At 48.1% G+C, this 15,051-nt stretch overlaps 1 protein-coding gene across 3 annotated transcripts in view; it reads right to left on the bottom strand.

Annotated features, from left to right (window-relative positions):
* SMARCAL1 (SWI/SNF related, matrix associated, actin dependent regulator of chromatin, subfamily a like 1) overlaps nucleotides 1–15,051 on the bottom strand; it is a 57,074-nt gene that overhangs the window by 28,581 nt on the left and 13,442 nt on the right. For all 3 annotated transcript variants that reach the window (XM_027589368.2, XM_027589365.2, XM_027589366.2), the window contains 4 exons: nucleotides 14,218–14,404; nucleotides 10,645–10,795; nucleotides 8,874–9,032; nucleotides 5,021–5,086 (listed from right to left, as the gene is read on the bottom strand). In XM_027589368.2, the coding sequence (XP_027445169.2) occupies nucleotides 5,021–5,086; nucleotides 8,874–9,032; nucleotides 10,645–10,795; nucleotides 14,218–14,404 (563 nt within the window). The remainder of the gene's footprint in view (nucleotides 1–5,020; nucleotides 5,087–8,873; nucleotides 9,033–10,644; nucleotides 10,796–14,217; nucleotides 14,405–15,051) is intronic.

Below are 15,051 nucleotides of genomic sequence, written 5' to 3'. Positions count from 1 at the left end.
CCAAACCAAGACAAACGGCATCATTATGACCCCTGTTGACCAGAGGCCACCCCAGGGATCAGCAGAGGGCCACCTACCACCCAGTGATACGTCAGATGGCCTTTCTGAGTCTCTGGCTGGGTCAGCATATCTCATACAAAACAGTTCCTTCTAGGATCTAGCCTTTTCCCAAAAGAGAGAAAGTTCCAGTCACAAGTCTGAGAGCTCCTGCCAACACCAAACTGATTTGCATGAGAACCAGAGCTAAGCAAGCATCACTGCCCTGGTATTAATAAAATACTGATGCCATGTAAAAGGTGACTACTAGTTCTGTGGGAAGAACAGAAGAAGGAAGGGGGCGCCTGGTGGCTCAGTCGTTACGCGTCCGCTTTCAGCTCAGGTCATGATCCCAGGGTCCTGGGACCGAGCCCCACATCGGGCTCCCTGCTCCGCAGGAAGACTGCTTCTCCCTCTCCCATTCCCCCTGCTTGTGTTCCCTCTCTCGCTGTGTCTCTCTCTGTCAAATAAATAAATAAATAAATAAATCTTTAAAAAAAAAAAGAAGGAAGGATGGGTCTACACGTGTTCTGGTTCACAAACACCAAAATGTATGAGAATACATCGAATGGCATAATAACAGCTAATTAAAGTTACATTGTTTTGACCTTCAAGGCATGCATGGGCATAGATGTTATTAATATAACACACAGGCTCAAATTAAACAATAAGTATGTTATTTTCCTCTAGAAAAAAATAGTCTATTTTACCTTAAGTGTTAGACTCCAACAATTTCCTGATTCTGTGATAAAGTGGAGGAAATTTGCCAGAACAGCAGGACCACAAGGGACTCCTCCCGCAGGAATCACACTGGGAGAACAGACCTTCCAAATGATACCACTCTCCCTTTGGGCTGAGAGGGGCAAAGAGCCATCTCTTCCGGACGAGGAGGGACTGGGTTTTCTACCACCTGCTTCTTGTATAGCATATGAAAAGACAGTCACCGTAATACTGTATGTAATGGCCAAAGCCTGGCTATAAATCCATCAAAAGGGAGCAGATGATATGTATTACGATAGATTTATACAATACAATACTATCTGTAAGAATGAGGCCCAGTCATCTGAAATGGGGTAGGATGATTCCCAAGATACACTACTCAGAGAAAAAAGGCAGGAGCAAAACAGCGGTTGAGGAACACTCTAAGGAGGGAGGAAGGGAACACACACACAGACTTAGCTGGGAACAGACTAAGTTTTAGAAGTAAATGTGAGAATCTGGTAACTCTGGCTGCCTTTGGAGACAGAAATCAAGGGATGAGGGCCCCAGAAGAGGAAGAAAGAGTTATTTTTCACTGTACACCCTTCTGAATATATCATCTACTTAAACTCCTTTAATGAGAAAGGAAAAAAGAAAAACCTCATACATTTTAGGTCTCTACTCTTGTTTCATCTAACCAGTCACTAGAGATGTAAAAAGGACTCCACTCACAAAAAGAGAAATAGCTATTTAGTAGGAAAGGATGGTGGGATTTTGAGGGCTTTTTACCTCTAGAGAAATAATCGAACACTAGTCTGACAATAAAAAGGGCTATAAATCAAAGAAAAACTCAAACACATACCTCACTGCACAAAAGCAAGCGACTGACAACTTTCAGGTTGGAGTCATATGGAGAAGACTGTGTGATCTGGGTTGAGTGGGAGTAAAGATGGTTATGCCTGGCCACACTAGACTTCAGAGGCATCTATCAAAAAGTGAAATTTTGACCCAGCAATTCTGTGCATAGGAATTTGTCCTAATAGGTCAAAGTTTGCAAGCTACCAGTACATCGATGACGTTCACTTGCAGAATTATTGATAACAGCAAAACAATGTCCAACTAAGGGCTAAATTATGGGATGCATCCATCCAACAGAAGGCTCTAGAGCCATTAAAAATGATAACCTTGCCCTACAACGGACGTGTTAATGGTGGTTTTTCTCTGTTGGAGGGAATTAAGGTAATTGGAATTTTGTTCTTCATAGCTTTCTGTCTTGCCTACTTTTACACACGTGTACATAAAAAATAGAACTACTGGGGAGGGTATGTGCTATGGCGAATGCTGTGAATTGTGCAAGACAGCTGAATCACAGATCTGTACCTCTGAAACAAATAATGCAATATATGTTAAGAAAAAAAAAAAAAGAAGAAGATACCAGGAGGGGAAGAATGAAGGGGGAAACTGGAGGGGGAGACGAACCACGAGAGACGATGGACTCTGAAAAACAAACTGAGGGTTCGGGGGGTGGGGGGATGGGTTAGCCTGGTGATGGGTATTAGAGGGCATGTTCTGCATGGACCACTGGGTGTTATGCACAAACAATGAATCATGGAACACTACATCAAAAACTAATGATGTAATGTATGGTGATTAACATAACAATAAAAAATTTAAAGAAAAAAAAATAGAACTACCTTGCTTGGTAACCCAAGCAAATAGTGCTGTGGGGGAAGAAAGATGTCACATTTCCCAGGGGACTACAACTCCAATTTTCTACAACCTAAGCCACGTGTGCCCTGCGTGCACCTGCTGTCACCATTTACAAGACCCACATTTCCAGGACATGATCCGGCCTGGCTAGCTCACAGACTGCAGGATATCACCTAATTACCTCATTGTGCACATTTGCTGAACATGTCTTGAAATATTAATTATGAGAATACAGTTCTAGGAGATGCACAAGTTAGAGGAACAATCAAGTGGTACTAAATTAGGCCCTTTTGTGCCTCTATAAAGGCATATTTTACTTCTCCGAATTCTCCTCTTGTTCCCAAAATATTTAGATCCATTTTCTTAGAGTATCTAGATCAGTAATTCTCAACAGAGATGGAGAGGAGTGATCTGTCTCTCCCAGGGCATGTTTGGCAATATCTGGAGACAATTTTGGTTGTCACCACTGGTGTGTGTGTGGGGGAGTGGGGGAACTACTGACAATTAGTGCACAGAGGCCAGGGATGCCAATAAACATCCTACGGTGCGCAGGACAGCTCTGCACAGGAAAGAACGATCCAACCCAAAGTGTCCACAGTGCCAAGACTGAGAAACTCTGACCTAGATGAAAATACAGCAGAGAGATGAAAGGTCTGGTTAGCAGAACAGCACATAATGCCTCAGCTGCACTTCCATTCAATCCCATCAGCAGCCTGGATTCCTGTGAAGTCAACCTTACAAACAAGAGGGGCTTCAAGACACTTCCATAAACAGCAGGCTGCGTTCATGGGTCCTATCTTAAAGTTTAACTCATCCAAGTTCTATAGCAAATGCAGAGTAATCTATACTAGTTAACAGCTAAAAGATTTGTCCTAAATGCATCAATCTGAAATATACCCACAACATTAAAGATGTAAATGCTGCTTTAAAAGGTCTGACCCAGAAGCATATGTTTCAGAAACAAGTATGTAGTCCAGTTTGCCTGGCCAGGCGATGACCGCATGAACAAGATGGTTGCTCAGCTTTCCTACTGGGGCGCCTGGGTGGCTCAGTCGGTTAAGCGTCTGCCTTCGGCTCAGGCCATGATCCCAGGGTCCTGGGAGCGAGCCCCGTATCAGGCTCCCTGCTCAGCGGGGATTCTGCTTCTCCCTCTGCCCCCTGCTCATGCTCTCTCTTGCTTGCTCTCTCTCTCAAATAGATGACATCATCTAAAAAAGAAAAAGGAGCTTCCTTCTGCACCTGCAGTGATACCTACCTACTGCACAGCTTCTAAGCAATCAGGGCACAGATTTAATTCCAGGAGCGGCTGCAATACTGGAACCACGGTGTGAAGATCTGGTAACATTTCTCAAAAGAAAACCTACTGAAGTCTCCCCCCAAAAGAAGGGTCACCACTTTGGGAAAAACATTTCATTTAAGTGTGTCCGTAAATATTTATAGGTAATGCGAGCAGAGAATCAGGGTTTTTAAGTAAAGGAGTCTAGAGCACAGGATGTAATGCTGCTTTGGAAGACGTATCATGTTACTAGTTATTCCTAAAACAAAAGAAAACAAAACAAAACTTGAAACGAGTAGACAGTTGTGCTTTACGGGGAGTTGGAAAAATTAAGTTAATTTCCCAATGTTAATAAGCTTCACCAACATTTAGCGTATTTGTCTTCCCTAGTTTATGTACAACGTCGAGCTTCACTTAAGCAATGAAAACTGCAGTTGAGACTGCTGGCACAACACAAAGGCTGCTTTAAGGAAGCACAAGATAAACACAGACTTTAGTTTGCTCAGTGTACATAAACCAAAGTAGAGTCTCCCAAAGTCATCTGCGAGAGGTTTCTATCTGGTTCTAAGAGAAAAAGCAACTTTCCTAATTGTACTAGTGTTCCCCAATATTAAGAAAAAGCTCACCACAAAAAGATGGAAGGAAGTTTGGGGGCCTTCCCACCGTCTGGGGTGGGATGTCAGAATAGCACACTTTTAGATACAGATGTAAAGCTGTGCTAGATCCACACCGACGCCTGCCCTGCAGACTCGTCCCACCGAAGCACTCAGGGCTCAGTTTAGACCACCACAGTGAGGGCTGTGGATGGCTGATCCTCTCGATAACCACACAGGCTTAGGGGGGCCTCGGGAAAGGGAGTCGGCTTATGAGGCACACCTCAGCTTTGCAGGGCTTCTTGCTGATACCCGATGGCCCGGTTCCGAGTCTGCATGACTCCTCTTCCCTTGGTTCTCAGCACCACGACAGCTCTGTCCCCAAAGTGACTTAGAAGTTTCTCCTGAGCTGTTCAGAGGGCATGCTGCTGGTGGCCCCCCTCTGCCTTGTCTGGGAGCCCAAGGAGGACCTACAGTGCAGTCCCCATCGAGCCTGCGACCTTCGAGGCCTTCATCTTTGAGAGAAAGAAACGACTGCACCGACTGCCAGTTCCTTAGCAGGAAGTTAGGAAGAAAAATGAGTCTGGCGCTGATGGCCGGAGTCAAGGCTAAGTCACGTCCATGGCCCGCAGCCCCTTGCCCTGGACAGAAGCCCTTGTTCTCCCTGGCCCCCCTGCCAGCCTGAGCAAGACACAGAAGGACTCACCTTGAGGAGGGGCATAGCTGCACGACAGCGGGCAGTCTTAATGTTCTTGAGGAAGTGAGATTCATCCTGAAAAGAAAGGGTCACATAGGTGAACAAGGCCAAATCCTGAGTGGATGGAGCCAGAGCCCACGTTAAGCTTGACCCTGGCACGGCGTCACATTGGGGACGCCTCCCTTAGTTTCTGTTCAAGGAAACAGTTGTGCGCCTAGGGAAGGACCCAGGTTCTGCTGCCGCTTTCCCACTTTATTCTGGGCAAGTCGCTTCAATTCTCCGGGACAGTTTGCCAACTGTGAAGTGGGGTTAGTGACTCTCTGGCCATCCCACCTCCCAGGCGGCGCTGAACAACCTGCTGCGAGGTGGTTTGCTGCTTAGTACGACGTGCCTCACGTCTGCACAGCATGACGCCAGCGCGGGTCCACTGTGTGCCTTGCCCTGGTGTGCAGCATGGTGCCCAGCTCCTGCCCCCTGGAGCTCACCAGACAGGAAGGATGTCAGCCACACCACAACTGGGCAGACAACGTTATAAGTGCTGTCACTGACGAAGTGTGACAGAGTACCGTGGAAACTCGAGGAGGGGAAGAAGACCCAATTCCCGTCCTCAAGACACTGTCAGGTTTACAACATGGAGTCTGATTATATAGCTCTACATTCTATGCATGAGCAAACTAGAATATGGCATATTCTCTTTTCTTTCTTTTTTAAAGATTTTATTTTTTTAATTAATTTATTTATTTGGGAAAGAGAGAGTGCACAAGTGGAGGGGGGCAGAGGGAGAGGGAGAGAGACAGAGAATCTCAAGCAGACTCCACGCTGAGTGTGGAGCCCGATATGGGGCGCAATCTTGCAAGCCTTGGAGCAGACCTGAGCCAAAACCAAGAGTCAGGTGCTTTAACCAACTGCGTCACCCAGATTCCCCAAAGATTTTACTTTTAAGTCATCTCTACACCCAACCTGGGGCACGAACTCACAATCCTGAGGTAAGAGTCACATGCTCTACCGACTGAGCCAATCAGGCACCCTTGTCATATTTTTCTAAAGCCAAATGAGTAACTAACATATTCTTACCATTTGGAGAAGAAATTTCTATTTTGGTACACAAATTACGTGCCTTGGACCTGGGCATACACAGCATACATACAGGTACATATGTACCTCTCTATGGTGCCAGTTTCTCCATGGGTAAGATGGGTAAGACACCGCTACCTAACTTACCAAGTTACTTTAATTAATGGACTAACACACATAAAGCCCTTAGAACAGTCCTGCCACTGAACTCAGTAAGCACTCAGTGGTATCGGCCACCCTGTGATAGGGACACCAAGGGGATCCCGACTCTATCTCAAGAGGTGAGCTGTAAGAAAAATCCTGTTCCGTTTCAGCTATGATGAACCAAAGTGGTCCTCAAAAGCGCAACAGAGAGGAGTGCAAGATGAACCGCAAATGTCCGAGCATCTGTTCCTAGAAACCTGTCCTAGAGACATTCGTACTCCTGTCTGATGATGAGCCCATATGACAGCCAAGAAGGAAGGGGTCTATAGTGAGAAACAGCAGGAAGTACAGAGGATGGGGAAGGGAATGGACCCTTTTAACCAATGGGCTAAAATGTTCCACTATTATAACTAACCACAAGGAATGGCTTACACCTGAATTCTCTTCTAAGAAGCGTGACATCTTAGAGCTAACACTTTATTCCTTCCTGTAACAATTCTCTGAAATCAGAAGACAGGGCTCTTAAATAACTGAAGCAGGTGGTAAGTGGCTTGTCAAAAATCATATGGCAGGTTGAAGTGTTGAGTCAGAAACAGAGACACATGATGCAGTCCAGCTTTGATCAATGATGTCCCATCTTTCTGGCTTCATGCCTGTGGGCAAATTGCTCTCACTGTCAGTTCCATCAGTGGTGAAATGGACATAATGTCTGCGTCAGGGGCCACGGGGAAGATTGGCAATTATGTGTAAAGTACCTGACACAGGAGAACACCCAAGAAATGGAGGCATTATTCTTCCTACTTACTAAAGAACCATCACCATCATCCTGGGATACTTCTTTTAATGTTTGCATTTCACGTGTATGCTAACATTTTTTCAAAGCCACACCTGAATTTGTGCCAAACCAGAAATGACTTCCCCAAAGACTCATTACCCTTACAGCTGTGAAAACATATAAACATTTAAGTTTGCTTAAGCTAGGAATATAGTATGGTTCTCACGTCCAAATCATAATAGATCCCTGAGACCAGGAACTATGCCTTCTTCCCTTCTCTGAGCTCCCACGACACTTGGGCACTAAAATGTATTCTAATGATCTGTGTGTGTGTACGATACTTGGGCACTAAAATGTATTCTAATGATCTGTGTGTGTGTGTGTGTGTGTCTGTCCTACTGGACTGTGGTATTTTGGAGAATGGGGCTGACCTTCCTCCCTCCACACCTTCAGTGTGTAGCACTGTGCAGGGTGTGGTGCTGGTGCTCAATGTTGGCTGAACACACGGATGAACGAGTCTCCCCTGACAGCCAGACCCGTGCTGAGAAACCCACAGGCTCTACTGCAATCTTGTTGACTTTTCTGGGCCCCCTAAAAACTCATTCCTTTCCTTCCCCCTAGATAAGATATGCACTATACATTCTGAGCATCAGGATTTGGGAAGCCACCGTCAGCAGAGAATTCTATTTTTAAGAGAAGGAAAACACCACGGGCTTTTAAAATTCACACGTTTGAATAAAGAAGAACCTTTCATATCAGTCCGGAGGCACTGGCTTCCCCTTCTTTGCCAAGAGGAGAAACAAGGGTAAACTTCTGCTGAAAATCATCCACTGTGCTCTGTGGCCCTGAATGCCTGTTAGTGGGTACCTGCACTGGGGGGTGGGAGCTGCATGCCTTTTCCTAATCTTTATTTGTGAGCCACATGAATACACTGAGTTCTGCCAGATGGTTGGCACAGGGCCTCTCTAGACTTTCCTTATGGAGGACTTGAGGAACGAAAAGAAGAAAAGCCAGTTAATTGAAAGATGCATGGTCCCATCTAGGAGTAGAACTTGAGTAAAGCCTACTTAAGAAAAAAACAAACCAAAAACCGGTGAAAGGTACAGCTAGCCCTTGAATAGCGCAGAGGTTAGGGGTGCTACCCCCCCGGCCTCCTGCAGTCAAAAGTCAGCATGTACTTTTGACTCTCCCAAAATTTAACTACTCATCCAGAAGGCTTACTGATAACACGTACATTCAGTACGTATTTTGTATGGTATATGGTTATTTACTGTATTCTTCCCATAAAGTAAGCTAGAGAAAAAAATATTAAGAAAACCAAAAAGAAGAAAAAACACATTTACCGTACTTTGCTGTATCTGTTGAAAAACATTTGCCTATGAGTGGACCCATGCAGTTCAAACCCATCTTGTTCCAGGGTCAGCTATACTTCTTCTTGCGTGGTCGGGGGGGGGGGGGGGCCTTTACATTGGCTGGGAAAACCTTACTGTTTGATCTGAGCCATTTGGACAAGAGAGGCCATCAGATGAAGGCATACGCCCTTGCTGTCCCCCCGGGGGCCCAGGGCCCGCAAGCCAGCCTCCATCCATGACCTCACGTTGGGGAGATGGGCTGCAAACCCTCAGCTCAGGCCTAGTAAATGACACTTTTCAAAGCACTCCCCAGGAGATTCTAACATGTAGCCAGGGCTGAGAACTGCAATTTGAGATGAGTAAAATGTCAGTTTCCCACAAACTAAAGACAGTAATTTCTATTCTCCCAGAAACAGAGGGAGGCTCCAGGAGAGCAGAGACATGAAAGTTCTCGGAGCTTTCAAGAAGAAAGTTTCCCCAGAGGTGAAGTACTTGAAGACTCTGCCGAGGCACTTACGATGATAACAACTTTAAAGGGTGTTTTTAGCTGTTTTTCTAACTTGCTCAGGAGGTCAAAACTGACAATGTTGACCAAGCCAGCCATCAGGCGGTCCCTGCTGGTCACCACGACATTGATGCGGTCCGGGCTCAGAGACGGCAGCCACCGAAGGAAGGCCTGGGGATGACAGCAGAGAAGGACACCTGGGGATCCAGCCGGCAGCCGCCCACTGAGACCCCAGCCCACCCATCAATGGCACTCTCTCAGTGGACAATGTTAATGCTCCCCGAAAAACGGCCTCAGCGCCTTTCTCTCCATACCCCCCTGTATTTGCTGGTGCCCTTGGGCCCATGAAACAGCAATTGCCTTCACTGCCCTCCTTCCTACCCATCTGCTCCTTCTCTTTCCACTGACACAACACTGCCCACCTTCGTAAGCAAGTGCTTGTTAGCAAGCACTGCGGTGTCTGCAGATTTCAGGCCTCGAATCTCTAACTAGATGGCAAGTTTCTGCAGGGCAAGAATGTGACTCTTTTTAGGAGGAATTTTATAAAGGAATTTTTAGCAGATACTAGTATATACCAAAGACACTGATAATGACAAAAATACCACCTGCTCTCTCCAGAAATCTTGCCATCCCTAGCCCAAGCCAGTGCCTGGAGCCAACGGAAGGCCACCAGGTACCTGCAGGTCAGGGGCTGGGTCCCTGAGTTGACACTACAGTGATGTCGATGGCTGGTTCTTTCTCCAATTTTGGCCCTGCTCATAACTAAGTGACCGCCTGATTCTTTTTCTTTGGGGAATTTTTGAGGGTGCTGTGGGAACCTAACCACAGCAAATAAATATATGTTGAATTATTCGTTTCTAGAGGCAGTGGTGGAATTCAGGTCACAAGGACGGGGGGAAACATGAAGTATTGTTGTGATGCACGTTCAGTTGGAAGGGCATGTCTGGGCCTCAGGCTGACCAGTGACAGGCAGAGCTGCCTCTTCTCCACAAGTGGCTCATGGCGGGGGGCGGGGGTGCTTAGTAAGAAGCCAACGTGTGAGGAAGCAGCTGCCATGAGTAGCAGAGAGCTGGGAAAAGCTACAGACGATGAATTAGGTCTCCTTTCTCCAGCAAGTTTGCTCCTATGGGTGTTTATTCATTTCACGGAAGCACTCTGATCCCTGGATATATGGCAGACAAAGCTCACAGCCGAGCGCTAAGGCAATGTCCAGGTCAGGTTCTTCAGCTATAATGGCACCCGGCTGACAGTGAACATCCTGCCCACACCACCTTCTGCAGGGTGCACAAACCCTGATCCTACAACTCAGGAGATGCCCCTTCGAGGTCCAACAATGCTTCCAACTACCAGTGAGCCTGCTGCTTCACCTCGCTGAGATTCAGTTTTGTCATCTGTAAACGGGGTTAATACCAACTGCGTCCACTCACACACAGCTGCTATGGGATTCAGGGAAATAGAGGAGGTAGCCATTTTGAAACTTCCGTGTGGTACAGGCGGGCGGGGTGAGCAGCAGGGGCACAGGAGGTGCTCAGGAAGTGTCTGCTGCCAGAGAGCGGCAAGTCTGAGCCCGTAACCCCTCGGCTTTCTTCCCTAAAGGTATAACCTGATTCTAGTTCAGAAAACCATGAGCCTGGCCTCCGAAGGCCACCACCTCCTCTCCCTTCCTCCTTCAGCTGACACAGGATCTTCTAAAGCTCCCCAGGCCCTGTCCCCAAATTGTTATTTGATTGCTTCAACAATGAGGACACTTCCTGGTAAAAATCACAACACAGGGAGAACTGACCTGCTCCCAGGTGAAGCGCACAGATGACGGGACCACCACCAGGAGCGGCCACTCCTTCCGGTAAAAGGCCGCGATACAGATGGCTTGGATGGTCTTCCCCAGGCCCATGTCATCAGCCAGCAGCAGGCGGCCTCTCTTCGCTATGGCAAAACTGAAAGCAGACGAGGGAAGGACAGGGGCGTGGCAGGTCTGTCAGGGGTTAATCCACCATCATGCCACCAGGTAAAGCAATACTCAGTATGGGCCACTCAGTGTGGGCCACCGCAGTACGCAGCATGGGCCCTGCTCCCCCAGAGAGGGAAGACAGGAGCCAATATGGGACAGCATGATAGCAATAATAGTACTAAAGAGTCAAAATAGGGACAACGTGGAATGGTGGTCAAAAGGTAGAGAGAGGCTCTAGAAGACAACTGGGTCACGGAAGCCAAGGGAGGAAGCTTCCAAGAGAGGCAGCCCCCTCAGCCCAGTGCAGGAGAGACCTGGGGGAGTGAGGGGGGGAGACTGGGAAACAGCCCCTAAATAGGGGCCAGGAGGGGCGGCCTTGCTCACGTGAGAAGTCTGCCTAGAAGGGAAGGGAAGAAGGAAGAGATGGTGGCATCAACATCAGGCTTTCTCAAGGTCAGAGAGGACATTTACGCACAGGGGCAAAGGGAAGGAGCGGCAAAGACAGAGGACGCTGCAGAAGAGCACAGGCCGAGGGAGGACAGCGCCAGGGTGTCTGTCTACCGGGAGCACCAGCCTCAGCAGCGTCTCCTCCACCAGTAGCCGCTGGGACCCCGCAGCCCTCCAGCGCTACAACTCCTGCTGACATTTTGTGAAGAAGGGCATGCTCTTCCACTCTCCGGGAGCCCGACTGGCCTACAGGCCATCCCAGTTCCACCGCTTCGCAGCGGGGTACCTTCCCACAAGTAACTCACCTCCTCGTGCCTCAGCCCCAGAGACCCTCATCAGGGTTTAACAGAGCTAATGTCTAGGGTACTGACTGCAGTGCCTGGCACCACATACGTGCTGGCCAAGTGTTTCTCTTCTAACCACTATTCCACAAAAAAGAGAAAAATAATCAAGATGAACGCTAAGAAGGACTTGCTTGACTCACAAATGAATCAGTGAAAAGCAAAAAGGATCCCAAGTGCCAGATGTCTGGTCTCCTGCTCCAAACACTGGCCCTCTTTCATCTCAATTCCTGAAAAACTGATCATTCGCTCGGAAGCCTGAGAATAAGCCTGTTGACGAGCTCTTTTTCTTCCCTTCTCACACAGCCAACGCAGCGAGTGTAGCCCTTTCTGATCAGCAGGGGGTACGGCTGACAGGAGTTGCAGGCTGCGGGGGGCCGCTCTGAATTGCCTGCCCTTCGAAAGCTAGCACTCAGCAAAGGCGGCAAAGTGAGCAGTGCGTCTGTGGGTGGTAGGAGCCGGCTCGCCCGGGCTCGGTGGACGACACACATCACGTCACAGCACTGCTCTGTCCCCTCAGCGGCCACGGCGGCCCACCAGGGGAGGCAGCACCCCCTCTGCAACCCCGGGGCCGTGACCACCATATGCCTTCCATGGCAAGGAAGGGAGCCCGGCACGGTGCCACCTCACCTCTCCGACAGGCCCAGCCTCTTCTCGGCACATCTGCCCCAGTTAAATCTTCTAGACTATTTCCAGGATCAACCCTCCACACAGATGGATGGGGGAGGCAGGTGTGAAAAAGATTCATTTTCTACCTCACTTTTTAGTTTACAAAACTGACGGCCAGGGCGGATGGGGGCACCTAAGCAACACACCATGAAGGACCCTCTGCTTCGGCCATTTGCAACGTCCCTATGGTTTGTCCATCTGGTCATTCTCAAAGCAGAAGAGACCCTTGAAAGTGGTGGTCTTTCCTTTTTCCCCTGCCTTGAAGTAGCCCAACTAAGGAACAAAGTGGCCAAAAATGAGAACAAAGGAAATGCCTGCCTAACAGAGAAACAAGCACACAGCTGAACGCCATTTTCGACAGGGCAGTTGATAGAACACAAGTACTGCGCTCATCAACACAAAACGTGGATTTCAGCTCCAATTTCCACTCTTGGAAGCTGAGTGACTTTGGGCAGATGACTGTCATGCTGGGTCTCACCTCACTCATCCGTTAAAAGGAACCTTTTAGATGTTGGAAAACCTGATATATATCTAAGAGACTTTGCTCCATAAATTTAAGGGTGTTTTCCTTGTAGGTCTTACAAAACCAACATGGAACTGCCAGCCCTTTTGCCTCAACACCAAAATCCTCTTCAGAGAATGAAAGTTAAAACCTGGATTTAACTATACAGTTTTGAAAAAAGGCTATAAGTACCATTAGTGGTTTCAGAACCACAGGGAAAAAGATGGAAGCTGCTGGCCAGGCTCTGGTTCTGGCTCGCATCAGGCCTGGGGGGCCTCCACACAGAGCCATTCGACAGGACGGCCTGACTGGCAAGGCAGCACGTATCACACGGGCCCAGGATCTCTAATGGAGCCCAGGGGAGCTTGGGCACCGAAGACAGAGGCTGTCCGGGGGCGGGGGTGGGTAACCTCTCAAGCAAGATGAAGTTGTGCAAAGAGTGTTATCTGAGACAGATGGAGCTGGGAGAGAAAACAAGGGAAAGGGTGTGAGCAGAGCTGGGACCACGGCAATGCAGGGAGGGTGACTGTGCCCAAATCGAAGAACAAAATCCTGTCCAAGACAGTGGCCAAGCTTTTACCAAAACCTCACGAGCAGGCTGCCTGTGGGCAGGCTGTCTTCATTCACCAGGTCCATGGTGATTTACTTTCTTCCCTTATCCAGGGCTATATCCCCAGCCACACCATTGAATGACAGATGAAGCTCCTACCATCTCTTTCCTCTCCCTGACCCCTAGTATTCTCACTAGAAGGCAAGTTCAAACCTGTCATTTCGCTTCTCCCAAGAAGCTCTGGAAAACAGGACAGGTCATGATGTGGGCTTATCTTCTTCTCTGTCTGTAATAAGAATACCCTGACTTTCTTTTGGAAAACCACCACCTTCCACTCTCAGTCCCAGTAACTCGGGGACAGGGGGAGCTACCAGCTGGCTCCAGGGATGGGCCTGTCATCCAGTCTCACCAGTAAGACTCCCCAGCCCCCAGGCCACAGCGACTGGTCCTGGCATCGGCACCAGATTTCAGGCCCACCAGGCCTGATTTCATGCCCGTCAGTGTCGGGCCCACCAGGAAAGAGGTGCTTAAGCTGGGTTGCTGAGCTCTAGCCACCACACCTGAGGAGCACCTGGCTGAGAACAAAGCAAACTGAGGGTGGGACAGAGAGTTCTGATGAGATCTTTGGAGACCTTAGTTTTCTACTACCTACACTGAGAAATCTCTTTTCTTGAACCAGTCTGAGCTGGGTTTCTGCACACCTGCGATCCAGAGCCCTGATTAACTCATGGAATTTGAAAGCAATGGTTATAATCAGGCTTTGCTTACAGCACACCTGGCTGTGTAATGCCTAGATGCTTGTAGACGTCCATGAAAGATGAGTTTTCTTAAAAGAGAGCATCTGAACCCAGTTTGTATGAGTCATGAAGCCCAGGTGAGAGGAAGACCCAAGAACCTACTTGACTCCGGCTCTCTGGAAGGGCAGCAGATTGGACACAAGCTTGGGGTCCACTCCAGAAAGATCTGCCTCGGGGATGGGTTCTGTGAGACAGGGAGACGTCTTCTCTAGCTGTGACGCGAATGCCAGGGTGAGTGTCTTGGGCAGAGGATCCAGCTGAACTTGCGGAAGGCAGCGCACGCTCTGGACTAGAAAGGACAGAGGTGTATGACTTGGAGGGAAATGCCCATGAGAGCTAAGGACAGTGAAGGGGCTTTGAAATACAGAGCTCAGTGACTGGAATTCTGCTGTGTGCCACCTTCTCAAAAACGTAACTGGAGAGAAAACAAGGGCTGACAATCGTATCTTGAGCAAGTACATAAACCTAGAGAGCTAACGCTCCCCCTCTACTCCTGGTTTCTGCAAATAAGAGGGCAATCACGAACGCCAAATTTATTTTCTACACTACACGGACCCTGGGAAGAATTGCAGATGTTTCTGTGATTCTTTTTTACCCCAAAGTAACTTAAAAAAAATTATCTTACTATTCCCATTCAAATAAGGACCCATATTCTTAAAAACCAGTCCCGAAAGACTCATAAAAAAAGCAAGATGCAGAATGAATAAATCTTGTTGTGCTTTCATTCTCTTTTTCTTTGGGTTTTGATGTTCGAGAAGTCGAGAACTTGACATTATCTGCTGCCGATAGGCAAGGAAGCGCTGTGCTCTGTTCAGAGCAGCGGTTAGGTGTTTCCAAGGAAGATCAGGAGGACTGGAGGGCTATTTACAAACTACAACAGCAATGACAAAGGGCAGGGTCCATGCTAAGGCCACCAAGTGATAAAAATACAAGTGG

Source organism: Zalophus californianus, chromosome 3 (assembly GCF_009762305.2).
Source record: "Zalophus californianus isolate mZalCal1 chromosome 3, mZalCal1.pri.v2, whole genome shotgun sequence".
NCBI classification, from domain to species: domain Eukaryota; kingdom Metazoa; phylum Chordata; class Mammalia; order Carnivora; family Otariidae; genus Zalophus; species Zalophus californianus.
This window is presented reverse-complemented; position numbering and strand designations above follow the sequence as displayed.